Source organism: Magallana gigas, chromosome 2 (genome assembly GCF_963853765.1).
Source record: "Magallana gigas chromosome 2, xbMagGiga1.1, whole genome shotgun sequence".
NCBI classification, from domain to species: Eukaryota; Metazoa; Mollusca; class Bivalvia; order Ostreida; family Ostreidae; genus Magallana; species Magallana gigas.
The window spans coordinates 20,897,080-20,912,727 of record NC_088854.1 but is presented as its reverse complement, the minus strand read 5'-3'; the positions used below and the strand labels follow the sequence as shown (position 1 = coordinate 20,912,727).

General features: G+C 33.0%; 1 protein-coding gene across 1 annotated transcript; it reads right to left on the bottom strand.

Moving 5' to 3' along the window:
• Nucleotides 1–126: 126 nt before the first annotated feature.
• LOC105325270 (neuronal acetylcholine receptor subunit alpha-3) lies at nt 127–5,542 on the bottom strand. Its single transcript, XM_011424761.4, has 6 exons — nt 5,374–5,542; nt 3,199–3,341; nt 2,926–2,970; nt 2,695–2,804; nt 1,937–2,469; nt 127–1,024 (listed from the first exon to the last, which is right to left on the bottom strand). Exons 1-6 carry the CDS (start codon nt 5,426–5,428, stop codon nt 543–545), a joined length of 1,368 nt encoding a protein of 455 aa, XP_011423063.3. The 5' UTR covers nt 5,429–5,542; the 3' UTR covers nt 127–542.
• Nucleotides 5,543–15,648: the final 10,106 nt, after the last annotated feature.

The window sequence follows — 15,648 nt, the reverse complement described above, 5'->3', positions numbered from 1 at the left end:
AATACACTTCACCACGTTGCACCTGTCTAGAAAGGGTAAATCTTCACATTGAGAGTACAAAACGTGGACAACTCAATCGCGCCCTTTATTCAACCTTTTGAAATGAGAATAAAAAAATCTTGAAGCTGAAATAAAAGTGAGATGTTTATTAAGATAACAATGCATGCATTTGAATACAAATCTGACATATCATAAGTGCCAGCTTTTCTTAAGTCTGAATAAATACTTCAACAATTTTCCAAATGTGTTGTGTTGTGCAAATTTTAAATTGTCCATTATTCAATAAACATTTAATATTTACATTATTACGTAAATATAGAGTTTTCCAAGTGCGTATCCAGTGAAGTCCAAATACATGCACTAGTATGCAGAAAATAATGTTACATGCATGTTGCTAGTCTAAGGGACTTGTGTATGATATGGAAAGATCTATGTTATTTTATTTTCCACTGTTATTAATTAATACAATGTATAAGTAAAATATATCAAATATAATAGATATAAGAGAATGAATTTGATGTGACGTATGTAGGCATCTGTACTCATTTGGGCTGGGAACCAGCAGCAAGTATCGCCATGAAAATTATTGTCAGAATGACATTAAATAAATTGAATAAGTGAAAGAAGAACCAGTCAAGCATTCCCGAGATATCTCGGCACAGATATGGGAAATCTGGGTCTCTCTCAACCGTGTCCGGACTTTTTTCGAACTCCTCCTTCCTCCGACTGCGCCGTTTTAGTGTCTTATTTTTCAATTTATTGTTCTCGACCACATCTACTTTTTCTCCTTCAAAGTCGATGACGCTTACTGCATTCGATTTTTCCTTTATGAAAGGCTCAACTTTTGCGGAGTCTTCTCCCGCCTTTGGAGATTGGCAAGAGCATGGGACAAGAATGGCCATAGTTAACCTTTTGAGCCAGTTTGGAACCTCTTTTTGTTTGGCTTTCAGGAACAGCCGGAGATTGAGGACGGTAACAAGAATGACGATACCAGAGAGTGACAAAACTATTGACAGGTACGCAGCTGCAACAAAAAGAAAAACATAATTTAAAGAGATATGCCAAGATGGTGAACACATTGCCATCAGATTTTTAGCTATAAACTTTTGGTACGAAAAATTCCAAATTGTTTTAGATTAAAAAAATATTTTCCTGTATCCTTATACAAAGCACTTCTTCCCAAGAAGATTTTTGGGAGTTAATTTCAATCAACTCTCCTATGCAGTTACTCTGGCAAACCGAAAGTGAAACAGTGTTTGGACCTAAGCACAAATCATCGCCGCTGACAAGACTTAGTTCTTGAAAATAATAGAAAAATTCGATGTAACGTAGGCTGAAGCATTGTTTTTCAAGGAAACTTATCTACATGTATAAACACTTTGAAAATAGTCAGATTTTAATATAATACGAACAATTCAGATATTTTTTGTAGTCTCATGTGTTCCTACGCCATAGTGTAATAAAATCTCGTTCAACCAGACGCTCGGCTGTCTCCGTAAATTTCCGACAATTAAGCAGAGAGGCTCTCTTGCTTGTCGGAGATTAACGGAGACAGCCGAGCGTCTGGTTGAATGAGACTAGAGTTCGATATCAATAGTGCTTGGGTCCATACGATGTTTAGAATTGTTTCGATTACTAATACATAGTTTGAAATCTATCTTTAAATATTACACAACATGATTCATATGGGGTTTCTCGAAATTCTTGTCGGAAAAGTCTAAAAATTCATATAATAAAAAAGTGCGTAATTCAAATACAGACTAGAAACTAATTGCATGCCATGAAAGATAAGTTGATTTTACAATAAAATCAACTCCCCTCAGTACTTCAGTACTTTGATTATGATTTATAAGTGATCAAGACTATATAGCCTTTAAATACAGTTTCTTCAGTGCGTCTGAACAAAAAAAGGTCATCATGTTACGTAATAACGTACATAGAATTGAGGTGTGTCTGGAGGTGGTCGGCATACTGTCGCCAATCAGCGTCAGTAGGACCGCTAGGGACAGGAGGATGGTCAGTATAAAGGATATCTTCTCGCCGGAGTCCGTGGGCAACAAGAAAGTAATGTTTGTGAGGAAACTTATGACGAGAATTGGGAAGATGATCTGAGACAGATAATAGCCAGAACGTCTCTTCAAAGTCAGGGCAAAGTTGACGGTAGAAAACGTTTCCCCTTCCTCTGTACGGGAGGTCTCGGTGACGGAGTTAGAGTACAGGACCCACTCCCCATTCTCGTTATAGTCCTCGGTGTTGACGTAATCGGTGGCCCTCGTCAAGTTGACTTTGTTGGTATCGTACACCCAGCTGGTAACTTGTAGGTAGCAGGTCTGGTAATCAAAAGGAAAGTAGGTTACGTCCATCTCACAATGAACGTCGTAGAGTCCGGGCGGGTCCCAGCGAACCTCGCCGGAGCTTTTGATTTGGAAAAGCATGTTATCCGGTCCAATGATTTCCATCCCAGCAACCCTGTAAAATTAGAGAAAAGGACGAATGACTTATAAATTGGATATAATGAAAGCCTTAGCACGGCCGGTAGTTGTCGTGCGGTTATTTGAAAAGTGAAAAGAATGAAATGGTCTCATACAGTAAAAGAAACGCATGAATACAGTATAAAAGCAGACAAACACATTTTCGAACATTCTCAAGAGAAGAATCCATGAAAATTTAGCAAAACTACAAATGAATACTAACGAGTTCTCGACAATAATTTCCGGTTTCCAGATCTTGGATGGTGCTGTAAAAATCATGTCGATATCGCCATAACTTGCCGGAGTCCAGGTCAGGCGGTCGTCCTGCCATTTCTTAAAGATTGGTAATTTTAAAAGATTAAAAACATGAACATAAAGTAAAAAACAAAAATCGTCATGTAAAATAAATTTCTTGCATAAACGAATATGAAAGACGGTGCTTATATATACGTACAACTGTGAGCCATCCTGACAGAGATATGGTTTGACTTTTCATATCCTGATAAAGGGAATGAAAGTAAAGTAAGAGTATTGTTACAACAGTATGGTGGTGGCTAAAAAAAGTTCACTATGATCTGCGTTAATCAACAAATATATAAGAATTTTCGACAATGGCCTTTATTGGCCATTGTATCTTTCGAACTTTAACTTACATTGCTTATGTATTAGATAAAATAAAGAAACATGTAATGGTCATGATTTATAATGAAAACGCTAATTCACAAACCACTGAGTTGATGGAAAAAATCACGAACTCCAGGTAAACATTGGTCAGCTCTGCAGGTCTGACGAGGTAGTTGTAGGAGGCTCCCAACACCGCACTGTGTATGTTGTTAGCGTTTGTAGTTGTAAAAGCAGCATAACTTGGAGCTATATATATATATATATATATATATATATATATATATATATATATATATATATATATATATATATATATATATATATATATATACACACACGACACATATATAACCAAATGGTACATGCACATTTTATTCTTAAAGAAAAAAAAAACCCTTTTCTTGTGAAATATGTTTTTTCTTTTGCATCCTTTGGGACCCCTCCGAATGATTTATAAAAAAAATTAACAAGCGTTTTGATCTTAGTTAATAGAACCATTTTAACAAGACCTTGGAATTTCAGTAGGATGTAACGATCTAGTTAAAATGACGCTGGTTTAAAGTAAAATATACACCGATTGCGTAGTCTTTGCTCAAAAGCCAGACAAATCGTGTTGATTTCAAAGAGCCATGTACCATAGCTTGGCGAGTTTTCTATTGTTAAAAGTGTGGGTTATTTGTGCAAACCCCACACTTTTTTAAAACTCCGCCCGCTATCTCGAGTAAAAACAACATCAACAAGGTTGTTTTAGCGCGTCCATAATATTCCACAGTAAGAGTTTCCTCCAGATCAAAATTGCTAAAACTCAACACGGATAAATGACTCGACTAACTGAGTTCGTCGAATAAATCTCATTTTTAGCTCGAGACGAAACAATATCGGCAATGGCTTTGTCAGAAAGACTCTATTTTAATATTCCTCTCCATGTGTGCGGACAAATAGAGAAACGTGTGTTAAATGAAATAGGGGTATCCTGTTTAAAGGTTTTATAGAAAGTCAATCACGTGATAGGAAATCGTTTGAATAGAAAACTTGTGGACAGAGTGAATAGCTGTAGCCAATCGAAATTGACATTAACCATTCACGGTTTCGCGACATACATTTCTCAAATAAATTTTTTTTTGCTTAAATTGATTGATTTTGTTCAAAATATATATATACATGTTTTTCAGCCACTTTTTAAAAACATAATTTGATACAGAGTATCAAATAAGATTTAAAAAAAATAATTACCTTCATCAATTTAGATTTAATGTCAATTGTTTAAACAGAAGCATTGCACAATTTAGGGTTCGTACATATGAAATTGTGTTAATACGTTTAATTCTTTGAAGCAAATATCGATACTATAAGTCGGAAAATGAATGAATATGAAATAAAATCAAAACAATGAGAAGTCGATCTATTCATTAGGGCTATGATTTAAAAAAAATGAAGAATAATTAATCTTTGTCGGGGATAGAAAGTCATTTGGGAAATTCACAAAGTACAATTACATATATAAAGACCAACGCATTGGCACCGTATTGTTTAGAGGCAGGTGCAATCCTGATATTACCTTGATAATAAGATATAATGAATAACTGTAAACTATGGTACAAGCCCGATTAGCCTACAATGAAATAGACACCTCTACGTCAAATTGCCTTTAGACTCAACTACCCTAAGTCCAAGATCTTGTTAAAATGGTTCTAATTGAATCTTGAAGATAGAATTGCGAAATAAATTTCAAGTTGTCAAATTTTAAGTCGTGCGAAAAGTTATCAACATATTAAAGCCATGTTGCTGTCTCCATTTAAACCAAGATATTTAATTTTTCTCCACACAATCTCAAAGGTTTGAAAAGCTTTTTACCGAACTGTATATTTTTATCAAGTAAGCGGCAGCAAATTTTGAAATGTCTATTTATAACAGAAAACAGGTTTTAAATTGGATTTTTCTTTAATCATGAATGATTGAACGTGTGTGTTCTCTCACATATTCCAATTTAAAAATTCACGAGTTTTACGTATTACTTGAAAGTCATTAAAATAAAGACAGATTCCTTAAATATTTGTTTGACACAATAAAGAATTTTAACTTTTATTTGGTTCACTGTTAACTTAGTTAATATCAATTAGAAAAAGAGGACTGAGACAGATTCCTATGTAATAGTGTGATATATAACTGAAAGTTGAGCTTCTAGTACAAAGGGTTATAAAATCAAATTCATTTGAACAAATTATGACAAAGATGTCAAACAGGTAATTGATGATGATCAAAAAAATAATGTACTCACCAACAAACAGCAAAGGAGAAACCAAGATGGACAACAATTTGATACACATAACCATCGCTATTCCTGTTGTGATCAGCTAGGTGTTATTTTACCCGTTAAACAGTTGAACTTGTTTTGATATCATCTCTATTGTAACAATAAACTGAAAATGAAATGTTTAAATTTAAAGTCGACTGCATATTTAAATCGTTTGTCTGAAGATCGAGAAATGTTGGTTTTGAGGATTACTGTTTTTTAAATGAACGATTTGAGATGGTTCCATTTAAACAGAATTATTGATACATGTATATATATATATATATATATGTTGAAATGAGGTCATGTAGATAATGAAGAATAAAGAATTGGGCAAAGAAACAAATTCTTAGATAATTTACGAAGCGGAAAATTGATTTTTACTGACTTCATTTTACCAATTATATGCTGAAGTTAATAAGTTAATTACTTGTGCCTTAGCACTGGCATAATAATTCGGCATATTGGTGCATAGTAAAACAAATCAATTGTAACTAATGAACTTCGTATTCTTAGTTAGAATGTATGACTTCAACCAAAAAAAATGTTGAGAATGTTGAGAATGTTGTAAACAAAGTGTAATTTTATTGAGAATCAAAAGTAAGAAAAAGAGTTAAAATAAATTATGGTTAAAACACACCACCAAGGACTGCATTGTGACGACATTATTTTTTCATGAATATTAACGAACATATTCTGTTTACATTGTACAATTACATGTATTTTCGAATGTCCCTAGCTGCAAAACTGGTAGTTATCAGTAAAATTTCGACAGTCAGCTTCTGCATATTAAAATTTTCATGAAAAAGTTTTTATGATCATGAAGATAGATACACGTAATATGTTTATTAAAACACCGGTACAAAGCATTTTGGAAAGCAATTTTTTACGTGAAGCGAATGATATGTGTTATATAAAACGACAGAAAAATTAAAATGAACTCTTGTTGTGGAGTCTTTCCGAGAAAAATTGAGGCAAGGGAAGGATGGCACTAGTGGTAGTGATGAGGGATTGTGTTATTTTCGGCGTTGTCATCCGATGAACGTGTAGAAGCTGTTCCCATAGATAACCTTTTGATGATTCTAACTTCTACAAAGTTTAAAGAAGGTTCAAATGGGGACAGCCAAGGACTTAGTAGACTTGGACACTGAATGTAAGTCATAACTGTTCCATCATGGTGGAGGTTAAGCTTTTGGAGCAGTTGTCTTTTAATGGTCATATCTAAATAAACACTTATCTTATTTCAATCAAACTTGGATAAGTAATCTATCTCACATGTACTCATTCATTTGAAGGCCTAGATGCTAATAAGCCAAATGTTTCGGATGGTAAAGTAGGTCAAAATTTGAACCAGGTATCACAAGTTGTAAGTGGTTCAAATTTTACCATCTATCTGAGGAAAGTAATCGGCTTCCATGACGAATTTAATGCATAAATTTCGAATGCGCGTGCTGGAAAAAGTTAAGTTTTGTAGCAGTTTAAAAGTTTTAGGACAGGTCATATATTTATTCACTAATTGCCCATACCTATTTGTTGCGAGTTTGTCTCACTATATTTACATTCTACATGTACTGTGTTTTTCCATTAAATTTGTGATCTTTAAATCCCTCTAAGAACAACAACTAATCACTGCGTATGAATTTATATGTAATTTACATAATTAGTTCCCAAACAATGATTTCTATGTTATCGGTTAAAAATTATATTTCATACATGTTGTCAAAGCACCATGTTTTACAATTATTCAACAAAAAAGTTGATTTTATTGTTAAAAGCAATATTTCAAGAGGTTTTTTTTTTTCATGGATTATAGTTTCAAGCTCATCGATCTCAACTCAGCAGTCTATGTGATAACCAGACTTTAAACCGATTTTTATAAAACAGCTGTTCCTGCTGTTACTAATTTACTCCCTCCGTGATCTGCAATTAGTATCGATTTATTTACGTTAAGTATATAATTTATTCATCAGTAGAAGAATGTATATGTATATAAGCATTAAATGATTTATTTTTGAAGTCGTCGTGTCAATAACTGCCGACACCAATAAATAAGTAAAGAGTATTTAAAATCCAAAGAAAAATTCTGTCGTCTGCATGTGATTCCTTTGATCGATACACATGTAAACATTACTAGCAAAACCGTTGGGGTTACACGGAACAGCCGTCAAAATCACCTAGATCGTCTCTCTATAGAGAGAAACGATCAATCGCAACTTCTCGGGTCTTTCCGACAGAGCTCGGAAAAACACATCGAATGTATTAACATTACTGGGTGTTAGAATTTTATACAAAATGGAGTCGCTTCCCATTAAAATAAGTATCGGCTAGACAGTGTTATATTTTAGGGTATATCATTTACTTTAATGAAGTCAAGCTTACATCTCAACAGATCGTTAAATGTGTTGTGTTTGTATCAAGTTTTATAAAAAGGGGGGTTGTCATGGACGCCTAGGTAATACATTCGAGGTGTTTTTCCGAGCCTGCCGGAAAGGCCCGAGAAGTTGCGACTGCAGAAACGATCTGTAAAAATACTTGGCTGTTAGTAGAATATAATAGAAATAAAGTTTTTATTATCCCTTCATATTTTTTCATATTTTTTGATGTTCAAAATAAGTCTGTAGCTGCGCAGTTCGACAGCTGTTTTAAGTGATTGAAAAGGCATTATCCTGTTCTTGTATGCATAGTTTTCAAACAAAATGACATGTAGGACTTCATATTTATTGCTTTTATATCTTTTGGCAACATTTTTTGCCAGTTTCGGACAGAACAGGCCAGTTCAATTAAGAAATGTTTACATACTTATCCTCAAATGTACAAGATGGCCGCACATCCCTCTTTACGTATACAGTTATAAAGTACTTTTTTCGATATTTAGTTACAATCCGGTAGGATTTAAATTTATAAAATGCTACAATATTGTAACGTGCAAGGGGTCACTGCCTATGTTCGCCAGCGGGCCCGTATACGAGATAGAATCGGATAGCCCTGATTGCTGCCAACATTTACAAGTGCTGACTCCAATCACCATGCCTACACATATAAGGGACTCAAAGTTACGTAGCCGGGAATGACCGCACACCTACGCAACTCAACAGGTACCAACGTCAATGCAGCAGGGATGACCGCACACTTGCACCAACAATGCAACCTAACGCAAGCAGGGAATTCCGCACATTAGCGCAAGAAAAGCCAGAACACCAGCAGGGATCGATGATCACACACTAGTGCTCCGCCGCAACCAATAGCAATACAAGCAGGAAAGTCCGCACACTTATTTTGATGCGAAACAGAGCAGGGTTCTCTGCACATTCTGTATCGTAGGTTATATCACACGAAGATTAGATAGAGCAGGCAGGACCACACTCAATCATGTCGATCCTGTTCCAGTTTAACCCAAACAGTCATACTTAAACAACTAGAAATAGCTTTCCGAAAAGCTTGCCTGACTAAACAAAATTATTCAATGGAAGCATGCATGTACTAGTATCAATTATGCTCTAAATATTAGAAATGAATTGCTTATCATAAATTCATAAACGGAACGTGCAGATTTGAGAAGAATTTTCAGTCTTCTCTTCGATCTACTGCATGTACATGACTGTATATCACCAACACCTGAAATTAAATCATTTTATTAATTCAAATTATTTTAAGAATGTACATATATCAAATAATTGCTTGAAAGCTTGAAAGCGGAAGATAAAACAATCAAAATATTAAATTGTATTTTTTATATTAAGATGCAAAATCAAATGAATGGCATTTTGTTTATTTCCAACCATAGGAAATAGGAAATGATATTAAACACGTTCAAGCACGTAGCAATGTTTTTGAAAGTGTGTGGGGCAGCTTCATCCCAAACATCTTGACAAGCAATGAAAAAAAGAGTGAATTCTCAAAATCATGAAAAAAATTCCTCATTGTAACTTAAATTCAATTCAATTAGAAGTCCTTATTTTCAGTTTCATTTATAACATGTACATGCTCCGACAAAAGTACAGGGGGGGGGGGGATCCATAATATTTCCATATGTTATGTTTAGTTAAGAAAGGGTCTGTATAGTATTATAGCTCTGTGAATATTTTCTATGTAAAATTACAACAAATAAACATGCTACTCTATCTAACCGTGAATCAGTTTTCCGGCTATCTGCCCATGGTGAATAGTCATCGAAACTATTAACCGGTGGCCTTTTTAACTCGGAACTCCGCAGGCGTAATACGATCGCTATGATACACATATAACGCATTTTGAAAAATAACACACTTTGAAAAAAATTCCAAAGTGCGTCAATTTTGGGACCAAGTCAATGCAAAAGCGATTAGAGTTTATTTCTTTTCTCATAAGACAATATTGACAATTAACACAGAAAGAACAATTCGGGAGATTTGAATTATTCAAAATATGACATTAACTGCATCGCTTAGCAACTGCATTTTCTGTGTACATAGCAGATTTACTTTTTATCTGATATATTAGGCTATGTCAGAACGAATATGATTTATATACATTGATAATGAAGATCAATGTATAACATATTTCAAGTGACTTATTGCATGTGCTTTAAACAAACATGATGTATAAAAGGGATACGTTAGTTATGTTTATCAAAAACAATAAGATCATTTAAAAGATCAATGCGAGAAAAAAAAACCTACAGCCTAATGCATATGTTTAAGTTTATAATAATTAAATGTTTGTTAATGTTATATTTTTATATTGAAGTGATTTATTTGATTAGAAAATGAAAGGAGGATTTATGCTGAAACACTTAATTACATACTATCGTGTCAAAGATTTTACTTCTGTTTACTAGTATTTTGTTTTTCTTTTAAATTTTTAACGCGATTTTAATCAAAATACTTTCTCAGGGTTTGAATATGGCTATATTGTTCGGAAAAAGCTTACTCGTTTATCTAAGTTCATGATAGTAAAAACGTCAAATGTCTTAGAGTTTTAGATAATTGAATTTCCTCACCTGTCATCTTTATTTTGCTAAAAGCATTTACAGGCATTATATACTTCAAAGGAAATTAATTGGCTAGGTAATTTACTTAGGGATTAACTCAGGTGTCATGGTCTGAGCTATGTTGTCATGTACAAATTTTGATTCTCAATAATCTAAATTTTTGTAAAGGACAATACCATTGAAAAAATTATTGTTTGGTCAGCTAGCTCGTTTTTTTTTAATATCACCGTTCTGAACTTACAACAAAGCGTATTTGTTTTTCCGATCTTAAACGCTTACTTCAAGTTGCTGCACAATATCATATGTTTTGGAAGGAAAAATCAGGGGTAGAAGACCTTCTTCCTGTATATAATCAATTGAATGATACACTGGTAATTGACCTGTATCTTTGGTTAACCCCTACCCTTATCCCCATCCCCGTTCTCACAGACGGTAGTTTAGATAACAAAACGTCATACTATCAACAATTAGAAATTCAATTCCAGAATTTGTGATTTATTAATATATATTTTTTCAAAGTTCGTTAACAGTCTCGATGCCAAAAAATGTTCAAAGTCCGATAACTCTAATTTTTTTATCATCAAGAAATTTTGCATCTCAGAAAAATAAATTGTTCTTCCGTATAATAATATACCTATTTACTGACTATTCGGACGATAGCAAGTTTATTGCCCCCCCCCCCCCCCCCCGACAGCAACTATTTCCCTCGGCTTCGCCTCGTGAAATAGTTGCTGTCTTGGGGGACAATAAACTTGCTATCGTCCTCATCACAGGGGCCATGGTTACATTGAAATTAATGTTAAAATGGGTTTGGTCCCTGTGGTCCTCATAGCTATTAAATAGGTACATAATATCTGACGTTTTCCTGGCTTTTTTTTTTTTAATGATTTTGATATTTACTTGCCAGAAAACACAACAGGAAGGATCTTGCAATAAGAAGCTCATACAGGTTAAACGGATATAATTTTTAGTGTTATCAGGATATAAATAAAATGGGTAAAGATACATTACAAAACTCAATACTCTGAAATTGGATTAAATCCAAGAGAAGGTATTTGAAAAATTAATATTTACCCACTTTGGTAAGTAAAAACAATGCTCATCTACATGTATCAGTGCTTTTTGTCTTTGAAGATCTAATCTTACTATTAAGTTAAAATGGCACATACCTAGCTTTTGTTTAATTGAGCTAAATACATGTGACTAAAAAATAATATGATTTTTTTCATGTAATACAAATCTCTACTTGCCAGGAAAAACGTCGTTTTCCTGACAAGTAAATATCAAAATCGTAAAAAAAAAAGCCAGAAAAACGTAAGATCAGGCACGTAGCATCACTTTTTCTCGCAGCAACAAATTTTTTAAAATTTACATATAAGAAATTGAATTTTGAGTCCCCCCCCCCCCCACTTATTTGGGAGTACGTAAAAAATGATATGAAAATAAGTAAATGTGGAGTGAAACTGAAGTTATAAGTTATATACTACACTAGTTGTTTATTTATCGATAATATAAGGAAGCCACTGTTTTGAATGTAAACACATTGTCATTGTTTAAAGGGACTTTGACACGATTTGAGATAAAAAAAAAAATACAGAGATAGAGAGGTAAGAATTGATGTAGAGAATTGCCATTTCTTAGACAAAATGACATGTAAAAAGCAATTTAAACTAATTCAATATCTTCATAAAAACTATTATCAACAAAAAAAAGATACATTTGATTGAAACTTACACCAATACAACACATATGTAAAAAAAAATGACAATATTAGAGCTTTGTTTACAGAACAAAGAATTATAAACTCTGTATCTTGCTTATGACTTGATATTTGACTTTCAAATTTTGACATAGCATTATTTTTATTTAAACAATATTTTATTATGTAAAAAATATTACATAATAGGATTGGGCAGCAGGCAATCTGCCTATTTGAGCCCTCTCCTTTAACAGTCAATTTGACAAACATTGATGGTACAATGTAACAATAGAATATAGTAGAGAAAAATAAAGGAAAAAATAAGTGGAATCAAAATGCTTGGTACCGGGTATTATTTATGTACAACATGAAAAATAGTTGTAGAAAGCTAGCAGTTCAGCTGTTTGAGTGACACTGTGAATAATGCATTAAAACTTAAATCTTTTGGTAGCTAATATATAATCATGTACAATCTTGAATATAGCAACATTTTCGTTATAAGGCAAACTACTGTCCCCATATAACAATAAGTCCAGAGAGATGGGGATATCTAAGTGTAAATTATTTATTGACTGTATAAAAACTTGCCTCTGTGCATCATAATGTGGACAGACAAAAAAATAATGATAAGCATTTTCAGATACATAACCAGTGTTTTAACCACACATATCACAAATAGAATTTTCACACAAAAAATGATTGAATAGGTCAGCATTTAAATTGCTTGCATTATTTCTTATCTGACAATGTATAATATTTACTTTTCTGTTTCCAAAGTCATAAAGTTTGTTTGGCTTTCTAAAGAATATGTTTTTTATGGCTGTTTTGAATGAAGACTCAGTTGGTAAAATTCTAATGTGAAGAGGTAATTCATTCCATAATTTTATAGACGAAGGTAGAAAACTGTTCATAAAGGTAGTTGTTTTTATCTGGGGTATAACAAATTTAAAATCATCTTGGTGTCTTAGTGAGTAATTATTTTGCGGTGTACATGGCATAAGTAAATCCTGTAGATATTTGGGAGCAAGACCATGGACCATTTTATAAAATAATGTGAGTTTATGAACCTTTCTTCTATCTGATAGTAGATCAATACCCAATTCATCATATAGAGCTGACCTGGATGAGTTACTTCTAAGACCTGATATAATCCTTGCAGCAGTTACTTGAATATCTTCTAGAAGTTTAACTTCTCTATCATAACAATTATCCCAAACTATATCAGCATATTCTAAAACTGGTCTTATAAATGAAAAATATAGCATTATAAACTTCTATATTTATCAGTATTAACATTGAAAATGGAAAAATGAAATTTGAAAATTTTAGGTAAAATCGTGTCCAAGTCCCTTTAATACATATGTTGGTAGGATAGCGAATTTAATTATGTATGTGAAACATGAGGAAAATTACCTGCGGAGAGTATTTGGTATTCTTCATTTCAATATATTTATCAAACAATGACAGTGTGTTTACATTCAAAACAGTGGTTTCCTTATATCACCTTATAATATTAAAAGAATGATTCCTTATTACATGTATTTATATAATTTTAAGTCATCGTACGATTAAATATTGAGCTACTTTGATATAATTATATTGAAGACTATTTATACATTGAATCCCCGGAGTCAAAGGAAGATAAAAAATGGAGTGCGATAGAAGAAGATAGGATGCCATAAAAGTTTTTATAAATAAATATGCTAAACTACGAACTTGCATGTATCAATCAATTTTGCAGTTTAAATGAAAGAAACATCTATTCTACTATATTAAAATAAAAGACTCGAATTTTTGGGCTTTAATACCGAGAAGTCGGAAAATTTCTGTATTTTGATATATATATTCTAAACATTATTGGTACTTGAAGATACCAATTTGGGTTTTTATTTTTTTCTCAATCAAACTTCTCTAATTAATAATCAACGAAAATTTCTTTTAAAAATCCGGAAATCACCTGGGTTTTTTTTATATTTTACGATCTTGCGCATGAGCATTACATTCACGCTAAATCACAGGAGGCTCTTTAGTTTATGTTTCCACAATATCACATTTACATGGATAAACTCACAAACGATATCACAAATAAATGTAATTTTCATTGAGAATTTGTCATATATTCTGTTCATCAAAGGAAATACGGGATATAACTCTAACTCTTTTCAATGCAGCTTCATCAATTTTCTCCAAAATCGTTTCGGGGCGATTCTGAAATTTTTTGGTACATTACGGGTATATGGGAGGCATTTTAACTGTGGCGATGGCCATCCCAAGACAGAGTTAGATTATTCTAACTAAGCAAAGTGTAGTGGAATAGCATTATTGTAGGCTTAAAGCTTGGTTATGTAAATGTCAATGATAGGTACGAAGAGTTGATGTATCTATTTTGAAAAAAATTTTAATGTCCGATATCATATGCAATGTCAACCCGTGCACGCACGGGTCAAAGTCTAGTAAAGGATAAAATTAAAGAATCTCAATACTATTAATACCATAGCCCGACGTATGTACACTCATATAAATGTATTTAGTACTAATGTTGACAAAGTTGGAAGTATTCGCTTTTCTATATAATCAAGTTCGCAGTCTGTATAGCGGTATTGCTCTAGAATTAGGAAAGTTTAAGCTATAATATTTACATTTTCCATGTCTTTGCCTGTAATATCACTACGTATCGATTTCGTACTATACAGTCCAATAATTTCAAATGACGTATAATTGGGACGCAAGCGGAGTTTGCTTATTTATATTCACTTATTTAATCGTGCAATTGCGGAAAACTATATAAAAATAAGTAAAAAGGATTCATTCTTTGAATATTATGAGGTGATAATTTCGGTCGGGGCGTGATTAAATCTATCATAAATCCTTTCGGGCTTCATTGGATTTCCTCACGCCCCGACCAAAATTATCACCTCATAATACTCAAAGAATGATTCCTTCTTCCTTATATTCAGTCAGAATCTAGCTATGATGCAAATGCATTGCTATGTAATAGAACATGAAAACTAAAATCATTGTTTTTGTTTGTATATCTATATTTAAAGAAAGAACAATAACATTTTGTCCAGAAAAGAATCAACCCCTCCCCACCCCCCGGCTAGCTCTGTTTTTTTATGAATTATTATTAAACGGATTTCACTGAGCATTACGACATCGAGATGTGTAAACTAGACTAGTAAGGATAAATGCCAAATATATTTCTTTGAATTACGAAAATAGAACAATCAAGTTCCGAAAACGGGACTTGATTTGTCAACCGTTTTCAGAAATACGAAACAGCATATTCGAAGTAGATTATCATTCCACTATGATATTTTTGAAATTCGAAATAGTGAAGTTTTAGCATACGAATATCATACATGTACATTTTTGTACTTTCGATTCTATTATTGTTCAGAAACTTTACAATGTCTATTTTTATAACGTACTATTTGCATAAAGTGTTTAACATTGACCTCGTTCTTAATGCTAATGTATGAATAGTCTAACGAGCAGATCTTGATGAATCTTTATGTCATGCGTGCGTATTTACAAAAGTTAAAATCCAGTGAAGAATGATAAGCACTCTATTTGTTTTGCAAAATTTAGC

Bases quoted from the DNA above. Each gene is read 5' to 3' on its own strand.
- LOC105325270 (XM_011424761.4), bottom strand. From the start codon at position 5,428: ATGGTTATGTGTATCAAATTGTTGTCCATCTTGGTTTCTCCTTTGCTG. The intron at 3,342-5,373 runs GTGAGTACATTA...ATATATATATAG, and splicing joins TTCTCCTTTGCTGTTTGTTG to CTCCAAGTTATGCTGCTTTT. The intron at 2,971-3,198 runs GTTTGTGAATTA...TCCCTTTATCAG, and splicing joins TTTTTTCCATCAACTCAGTG to GATATGAAAAGTCAAACCAT.